Source organism: Dryobates pubescens, chromosome 1, assembly GCF_014839835.1.
Source record: "Dryobates pubescens isolate bDryPub1 chromosome 1, bDryPub1.pri, whole genome shotgun sequence".
In the NCBI taxonomy this organism is placed as follows: Eukaryota; Metazoa; Chordata; class Aves; order Piciformes; family Picidae; genus Dryobates; species Dryobates pubescens.
The window spans coordinates 48,432,737-48,442,372 of NC_071612.1; the positions used below are offsets into that span (position 1 = coordinate 48,432,737).

The 9,636-nt window shown below is 38.3% G+C and overlaps 1 protein-coding gene across 1 annotated transcript; it reads left to right on the plus strand.

The window, feature by feature from the left end:
• The first annotated feature begins 2,094 nt into the window (after nt 1-2,094).
• FGB (fibrinogen beta chain) lies at nt 2,095-9,112 on the plus strand. Its single transcript, XM_009898419.2, has 8 exons — nt 2,095-2,194; nt 3,462-3,665; nt 4,871-5,054; nt 6,179-6,406; nt 6,728-6,841; nt 7,399-7,521; nt 7,707-7,992; nt 8,863-9,112. The coding sequence occupies exons 1-8, from the start codon at nt 2,120-2,122 to the stop codon at nt 9,089-9,091; spliced, it is 1,443 nt and encodes a 480-aa protein (XP_009896721.1). The 5' UTR covers nt 2,095-2,119; the 3' UTR covers nt 9,092-9,112.
• The last annotated feature ends 524 nt before the right edge of the window (nt 9,113-9,636 follow it).

Consider the following 9,636-nt stretch of genomic DNA (forward strand, 5'->3'; position numbering starts at 1 on the left):
ACAATTCATAAACCATGAAAGTCTCCAGGTAAAACCTTTGCTGTGTGGACAAGGCCTCTGCTTAGCAGAGGAGTGCTCAGGCCATCCTGGGGCATTAATCATTCAACACAAAGCTGCAAACTCATTGCAGTATGATGTACATGTGTTGTTTGTGGTACATTGCCAGGGAGACACAACCACTCATCTCTATTAGGGAAGCCAAAGTACTGAATATGGGAGGGTCAGTCAAAGGCTGAGTTTCAAAGGGGAAAACCCATCTGAAGGTAGATGAGGCTCAGGTGTTTCCTGTGCTGGGACTCTGCATCAGGCTTGGGGGATCCTGTGGCAACCCTCATCATCCAGTCCACAACATCCTCTGCACAGATACAGTCACACTTTTTCACAAGGGGATGAAGCGTACATCGTGTCTGAAGTTATGTTATGGAAACCATAAGTTACTGCAGATCATGTTGCCAGTTTCATAATAGATTTAGGGCAAATATCATACATTTAACCCAGACTTATTTGGAATGAGCCAGGACTCATTAGCTCAGGACTAGTGAGACCTTGTTTTAGTTTGACTATATGATCTTTGAGGTCTCTTCCAACCTTGGTGATTCACAAGCTACCTGTAAGCCCTTGGCAAGGGTTCAGCATCACTATGTCCTTTCCTTATATGTAAAATGAGGGTGACAGAACTTCCCTCAGAAGTAGGTAAGGGGAAAACTGTATTTAAGACTGGGAGATGCTCAGTATCAGTGATAGTATCTTGTCTACCCTCTTTATGTGAAAATTACATGTTAATGATGTCAGTTTTGGTCTTGAATAGATTTCTTTAATGTCTAGGAGTTTATGTTCTTCCAAATCTAATAGTGGTGGTGAAACCCTCATACAAGGGATAAAACTCAGTGGATTTATAGCTCCTTGAGCCATAGATGATTTTGGTCCAAGCTGTTTAATAATTAAACCATTCAGGTTAAATAGTTTCAATATTTCAGGAATCTCCATGGTTTGCAAGAATTCTGACAACAGAGTAAAATACAGGAAAAAGGCCCAAACCAAGCAATTTTAGCTGTTTTTGTTTTTCGTTCCCATAAAATTTCCCGCTCCCTCGTGTTGGTTATCAGAATGGAACCTCAGTCCACGGTTTGCCTCTCTTCACATCTTCAGACATCACTATGAATTACTTCAGAAAAGTCTACTGGCCTTCCCTTGGCAAATTTTAATTCAGTATGTTATGATCATTTATAAAGCAAAAGAAAATCGCAGGATATGGAGACAGTGAAATGTTAAAACTCCACCAATGTGAGAGCACGGAGGCCATACTCTTACAACACACAAAAGTATGTTTGAGTATTCCACTATGATTAGAAATAATTTCATACTGTATTATTTTAAAATGCTATTAAAAATATTAAAATAACATTTCACAGATGTGTTTTTGTTTTTATATTAATAATGGGAATCAGCAAATTGAAATGTAAAATGTAATTATTATAATTAATTTGCAATGTCATCACTAAAGTAATGAAATACAATTTTTTATGTTTATAAATCTGATCTTTAATTACATCAAAACAATTTTCATTCAGAATTATTAATGTAATTAACATAATATACTAATTTTAACCCTTGTACTTAAAGAGACTCACATTCATGTGATGTGAGTTTAATTCAGATTTCATATGCTATTTCTGAAGCATTCATACTGTCAGCAGAGAGAAAAAAAGGATATGTCACGGTGTAACATCTGAGGATGTTTCTTTTTTTGGATGCACGTGTTTTAAGATTTGTTAAGAGACTTGTGATATTTGAGAAAATGGTAACCTTGTGTAATCTGAGCTGGAAGCACTTATAAGGATTTAAACATATATTTGATGCCAGCATCCACAAAGGTCTTTGGGACATTTAGATAAGAGTTGTCCAGAGAAATTACTCAACAATGTATGTATTCAGGCACACAGTGAGGAGAAAGGTTGAATATTAACAGAGATACAATGATTGCTCAGATGGGTTGGTTCTGTCACCACCAAGCTGGAGGTGAAGATTGCTGCTGATATATATAGGAACAGAGAGGACTTCTCCCTGTTAGAGCTGTTGGTGGGAGAGGGTCACTGAGCTGCTCAAGAAAGTCAGCACCATGAAACTGCTCCTGTTGTTCCTGCTCTGTGTTTCCTCTGTCAGATCCCAGCTTTCTACTGACTATGATGATGAGGTTGTAATACTGATCATAATTAATAAGAATAATAATTGTAAAAGTTATTAGCTTCATTTAATTGCATGCATGAATTACTTAGCTTATGTGAGTTAGCTAAGTTAGAAGCTGTGGGAAAAATGATCTAGTGCATATTTTTCTGCTTAAAGTGTTCAAAGAAATAACCTTTGTATCTTTGTGTACACGTAATTATACAATAGTTATTTTCTGAGTTTGGGTATATTGTCTTCCTTTTTTTTTCTTCTGTAGAGAATGAAGAATGACTAATGGTAAGAGGAGTTATTTAGCTGAATTTACCTAGGTATATTAATCCAGCAATGTTGACATATGATATTACAATTAATATCATATGCAAAGGAGTAGAAATGTGTAATTAATCATGACCTGTCTCAAAGACAGTAAAAACTTTTCTATGGATTCAGTAGATGTTAAAAAAACTAAAATTAACTGCCAGTTCATATAGATTTATGTTGGAAAAGGACAGGTAATAGTTAAATACAAAGGCAAACAATAAGAATCATTGTTTAGTTTTATTTAAGTAAAAAAATTTCATGGGAAATGCAAGTAAGAATCTCAATACCTTTTTTCTTATATTCTGAAACTCCCTGCAAAAATGAAATGGGTCGGGGTAATCAGAAATGTGATGACTTTCTCTTACACAAGCTAAGCATTTGTGTCTGTACACTGACTGCTGGTAACATTACTATCATTTCCAGCAATTTTGTGACTTGTATGCTGAATTTTGAAACTGTTTGCACCCTTCAATTCTGGGTCCTTACAAATGTTTGTTATTTGTAGCTAAGTCTGAGTGGGATTGCAGATGGTCAAAGATTTTGATTCAGTAGTTCAAACAGCTCTTATTTCAAATGGTTTAGTTTCAACAAGTACTTGGGGACCAGCCCTGTTTTCCTTTCTCAGACTCTGAGACTTCCCATTTCTGGCAGAGATGGGGCACATATGCATCAGAGGAAGCTCTAAAAGCCTACCCAGAGAGGTATTGTTGAATGCTTTTCCAGCTTCCATCAGTTAATAGCTGTTGTGTGTAACTAGATGACAGTCATGCGGCTAGTCTTAAAACGGGGGGCATAGCAATGACTTTTACATAATGTCAGTATAACATTTCTATTATTGCTGTTTTCATTTCATTCCGTGGTTTTCATTGCTGTTTAAAATACTAAAGAGTGCTGAACAGATGTCTCCACCTTGTGCATCACTTTTTACAACAGCGATTCCAGATTCAGAGTTTCCTCTCCCCTTGGCTTTGCAGGACGACGCCCCTGTGCCCGGGGTTCGAGGCCACCGACCCCTGGACAAAAGGCGGGAAGCAGCCCCCACGCTCCGACCTGTGGCACCTCCCATCAGCGGAGCTGGGTACCAACGCCGGCCCCCAAAGCCGGGGAAGGCAGGGGACAAGAAAGAGCGTATCATCTACCCTGACGCGGGTGGCTGCAAGCATCCTTTAGAGGAGCTGGTAGGTACCTGCAGCAAAAACTCCAGCACCGAGTTTGTAAGAGACAGTTATTCATTTAAGACAGCCTAGCTTTGCTTCATTTTCTGTGAGTTTGGTAGGACAGCGTTCAGAAGAGTAACACCATAGGGTCCGTAGGATTAGTCATGGTCAGACAGTCTATGGTGAAGATCGGAAAATGGATTTTGAAATAAATGAGGAAAGGAACTATCTCTGGATTTACCTGTGCTTTCCATATAGCTTTGCATAGGTAACTGTAAAGAAAGACAGGAAAAAGTTCTGCAGAAGTGCTGGCTTGATTTTCAGATAATCTCAAGGAACTCTAGGGATCAGAAGATACCTCCTGTGTCTATCTTAAAATTTGTTTCAAATTGGAGCCATAGTCTGCACTCAGTCACTGCCCCAGCTCTTTACAGAACAGTGTGCAAGCATGCTGAGATCTACTATACCCCTCGCTGCCTTACAGTAGTCTATCACACTGTCCTTGCTGTGCTCTCTGCTGCAAAAAGCAAGTTTTGACAGTGCTGAATGGAATCTTAGTGTCTGAGAGTAAATTTGAGTGTGGAAGTTTCCAACAAATGAAGTCTGTTAAAACTTAATGCATACATTTTTCACTGCTGCCTGGGTATTTCGATTTTCATGAAACACCTTCATTTCCCAACTTTTTCAGACACTGCTGTGCTTGTCAGTGCAGTACTTGTCAAAGTAGTGGCATTCAACTTCTTGAAATTATCTTCTTCTAATGAATCATATGAACACTTCACAAGAGATACACATAGCAAGGTGTAGAGAACATGGCTGATCCTCTGAGGCCAGTGAAAGAGGAAAGGGATAGACACAAATATGCACAGGCACCAGGTAGTTTCTGACAGGCTTCAGCATAATTTCAGTGACTTGAACACTGAACATTCAACAATTCAGGAAAGTGAAAAGCAGATAGTGACCAAAAAAGTATGAAGAAAGAGGACTTTTCCCAAGAGCTTCAACAAGAATCTGCTTAGGGATTCAGGGCCTCTTCCTGATCTTCAGAATGCATCTTCTTTGTAGAAATTGAATGCTTTGAGTCCTTATCCAGATGCTTAAATAGCCAGTTTCACGTTACTAGCTATTCAGTGTGTTCAAAGATATGGGCACTGACTGACTGAATTAGAAACTTGTTATTCTGACTTTTATTCATAGCCCTTGTTGGTTTTGATTTTGTTTTTCAGGGAGTGCTATGTCCAACAGGATGTGAGCTTCAAACTACACTGCTGAAACAGGAAAAAACTGTGAAACCAGTTGTTCGTGATCTAAAGGACAAAGTGAGCAAGCTGTCTGAAAGCTCTACAACATTCTATGAATATGTGACTGTTCTAGAAGATAAATTGATAAAGAGGCAAAAACAAAGAAAAGGTAGGCTATTTATATGGGTTGCTAGTGTAAATTATATTGTAGTTCTATTGGCATTACTACTGTTACAGTGAACTGTACCACAGCAAAGTAGGGTTCCACGACCCTGTTGTTAGAATAGAATAGAATAGGATAGGATAGAATAGAATAGAATAGAATAGAATAGAATAGAATAGAATAGAATAGAATAGAATAGAATAAACCAGGTTGGAAGAGACCTTCAAGATCATCGTGTCCAACCTATCATCCAACACTACCCAATCAACTAAACCATGCAACCAAGCCTCCTGTCAAGCCTCGTCCTGAACACCCCCAGCGACAGCGACCCCACCACCTCCTCAGGCAGCCCATTCCAATGGGCAATCACTCTCTCTGTATAAAACTTCCTCCTAACCTCCAGCCTAAACCTCCCCTGACGCAGCCTGAGACTGTGTCCTCTTGTTCTGGTACTGGTTGCCTGAGAGAAGAGACTAACCTCTGCCTGACTACAACCCCCCTTCAGGTAGTTGTAGACAGCAATAATGACACCCCTGAGTCTCCTCCAGGCTAAGCAACCCCAGCTCCCTCAGTCTCTCCTCATAGGGCTTGTGTTCCAAGCCCCTCACCAACTTTGTTGCCCTTCTCTGGACACGCTCCAGCAAGTCAACATCCTTCCTAAACTGAGGGGCCCAGAACTGGACACAGTACTCGAGGTGCAGCCTAACCAGTGCAGTTCTGAATCTTAAAAAAATATCTGTTGAGATAGGCAGTGGAATGGATTTCATACTAAGCCCTCCTAAATGTAAGGGTCATTTGCTTCCCCCTTACCTCCTTTCCTATGTCCATCCAATCCTGGTTTGGCACCCTGGCTCCCTGGAAAGAAGCTAATTATAGTTCTCTAGCAGAATATGGCAGCACAGATAAATCCACTAGCTAGCAAAGACATGTCAATACAAATGTACCGCTGTCCTGAGAGCTTCTGCTTAGTCTTCACACATTGTGGAAAAGTGAAAGAACTGCCTGTCTTTTCCTGCTTGCTAAGGGAAGAAGTGGCTTCTCAAATTGTACTTCCAGATTACTCTTCCTTATTTCATAAATGGAAAGTACATTGAAAACTATATTTGCTTTTGATCTCTTTGCTTTTCTAGACAATGATGATGTATTTTCGCAGTACAACTCAGAAGTTGAGCTGCATTATAATTATATAAAGGATAACCTGGACAATAACATCCCATCTAGCCTCAGGGTCCTTCGTGCAGTTGTGGATTCTTTACACAAAAAGATACAAAAGCTGGAAAATGCTATTGCAACCCAGGTGGACTACTGTCGTTCCCCATGTGTTGTTTCCTGTAATATTCCAGTGGTTTCAGGCAAAGGTAATCATTCAACTAAAATGATATCTCTTCTAATTATATTACTGTGCAAACTGGTATTTCCATCATTCAGGTGGACTCCAAAGACTGTGCCACTGATTGTGATAAGAGAAAAGATGGAAAGTTATCCTAAATGAAAACAATATTTTATGTATGTTTGTAGTGTTTTAAATAAATAAAAATAAATAAATAAATATAATAAAAATATATATAATATGTATATCTGTTTAAAAATGTTCCATCATAATCAGCAAACCAAAGGATAAGAAGATTGGTGAATATGTTCACAGTTCTTTCATAACCAGGTCTCATTTATTCTTGCAGAATGTGAAGATATTATCAGAAAGGGAGGTGAGATATCAGAAATGTACCTCATCCAGCCAGATCCTTTCACCAAACCATACAGAGTATACTGTGACATGGAAACAGATAATGGAGGTTAGTATGAAATAACTATATTGTTAAAACATAAATTAATATGGCTGCTACCAAAATTCATATTGTGGTTTGCATTTTGTGCAAACTAATATGAAGTGATAACTTCTGTAATGATTTGAAAATTAAATATGGTTGACTCATTCAGAAAAGTCATATTGGTCACAGAACAGCACAGAATAGGCTGGCTCTATAATGACACTGGAAATAAATTGCTGTGATAAGGTTGGTAAATAAACCCATATTCTACTATGAATAGAATGGGCAATATATGGGGTGAGCAGACAAAGATAGCCTGTTTAATTTCTTACCATGCTGCTATGTGCTAGACAAAACACAGAGGCAGTCCTTCAAGTTCTGCTTTTCCCACTTTGTGAAACAAGGTGTTACATAGGAGTAAAAATGGCAAGGCTGAACTTGTAAGCATTGAAAACTCAGACCTGCTGCAAGGAAGTTATATGCTCTGCTTGTCTTGAGATGAAGATAAAAAGGCTGTGTATCTCAATGTTTTGTGCTCCTTTCTTAATGGTAATTTAATCTACGAGCTGTTGCTTCTGCAGGCTGGACTTTGATTCAGAACCGCCAGGACGGTAGTGTTAACTTTGGAAGAGTATGGGATCGGTATAAAAAAGGATTTGGAAATGTTGCAAAGAGTGGAGGAAAGAAATACTGTGACACACCAGGTAAAATGCCAAGCATGAGACATGAAAAACTCTTCTTAGCAAAACTGTTTTCTCATATTTCTTGAAGGTTTTTGGTTGTTAAAAATCAACTAATCTACTTCAGCAGACCTACAGACAAATAATAAAGTTGCCTTGAAGTATATTGTGAAGTCTATTTCACACAGCTCTCACTTGTTGCTTCTCAGGTGAATATTGGCTTGGAAATGAGAGGATCAGCCAGCTTACCAAAATAGGGCCCACTGAAGTTTTAATTGAAATGGAGGACTGGAATGGCGATAAAGTATCAGCTCATTATGGAGGTTTCACCATACAGAATGAAGGAAACAAGTATCAGCTTTCAGTTAGTAACTACAAAGGCAATGCAGGCAACGCACTAATGGATGGAGCTTCACAGCTGCATGGAGAGAACAGGACAATGACAGTTCACAATGGCATGTTCTTCAGTACTTATGACAGAGACAATGATGGATGGTATGTGCTTGCTTTAGACAATTAAAATAAAAAATAGAGTTTAAAATAGAACTCAATGTAGAATATTTCTTTAAATTGCTTTTAATTGTCACAACATTTCATAGTATCTTAAAATCTGCTTTATCTCTGTGAGTTGCCAGCCAAACATCCATGCAGTTCTGGCAATTCCAAGTGCAGGTAAAACTGCATATGAGGTTAGTGCTGCTCTACAACCAAGTAAGAAGCAAGTATGCTGAATTTTACTGACTCTGTGAATTACTTTACCATAGACAAATCAGCAAATCTGGATGTAGTATATTAATTGTTGAGAGAATGATGGTGGCAGTGCTGAGAACATTGTCTTGCTTAAGTAGCAATATTGGTACTCACTCCAGTAACCCATAATGGGTCCTGAGGAATGAGATAGATGCATGTCTTATTTAAGAAAAAAAAACATTCTACCTACTCAGAAGTCACAAGCTCAGTTGTAAAGTACCTAATTTAACAATGTATCTCTCTCTTTATCTTAATACCTGGCTACATATTCATGAATAAAGGAATTGTTTAGGTGGGGGGAGGACAGGCATTTCTCACTGTTTTGAATCTTTAAATTGCATTTATATTGCAATTATCACTATGAACTGCAAGTAATTGTAGTTATCAATCAGTGAGCTAAATGACATTTCCATAGTGATGCACCTAAAATTTGAGTTGTTTTTCTTAGCTGCTTCACCTCCCAATCACACTGTATAGCACACACTTATGGTGCCCAGTCTTACACAGAAAGTTCAGAGAGGATTTTAAATGTTTAATGGGTTTGAAAATTTCAGTACAGGAGGTGTTGATTTGTTTGCTTATAGTTCATCTTTCACTTTTTTGTTCCTTCACCAGGTTAACTTCAGATCCAAGAAAACAGTGCTCCAAAGAAGACGGTGGTGGATGGTGGTATAATCGCTGCCACGCAGCCAATCCCAATGGAAGATACTACTGGGGAGGGACCTACAGCTGGGATATGGCAAAACATGGTACAGATGATGGTATTGTATGGATGAACTGGAAAGGGTCATGGTATTCAATGAAGAAGATGAGCATGAAAATCAGGCCATACTTTCCACAGTAACCATTATTAAAATGTACAGAATCAGCAAGTTTCTTTCAATATTTGTGCATTGTTCTTTTTGTCCACAGTATTTGGGCTTGTCTTACATGTGAGAACCACATGTGTGTTTGTATGAGCACATTGTGACCAAAAAGTGAAAAGCTATGTCCTATGTCAATTGTAAATCAAAATATGACTGATGAAAAGAATTCATATATGTATTTTGTTACACTTTTCATTTATTCCCAAGACAGAAGTAACAAGTATAGAAAAGCACTTCTAAAAGCCACCCCAAATCCAACTTGTTTCAGTGTTTTACAAAGTATTTCTATACCACAGCTTTTCTAAAAATGAAATAAAGCCTTAAAACTAAAGGTTTCTTCATGTGATTCCTAAGTGTCTATGCATTATCTGGGGAGAAGCAAACACATTCCACTAAATAGGGGACAGCAGTTTTATATTATAAAGGCAATGGTAACTAACTGTGTAACAAATTTGGAATGAATAATTTGAAAAGATAGTATCTTAACAAATGGATAGGCCTGTGTGCTGGATAACATATGCTC

Bases quoted from the DNA above. Each gene is read 5' to 3' on its own strand.
- FGB (XM_009898419.2), top strand. From the start codon at position 2,120: ATGAAACTGCTCCTGTTGTTCCTGCTCTGTGTTTCCTCTGTCAGATCC. The intron at 2,195-3,461 runs GTTGTAATACTG...TTGGCTTTGCAG, and splicing joins CTACTGACTATGATGATGAG to GACGACGCCCCTGTGCCCGG. The intron at 6,842-7,398 runs GTTAGTATGAAA...TTGCTTCTGCAG, and splicing joins CATGGAAACAGATAATGGAG to GCTGGACTTTGATTCAGAAC.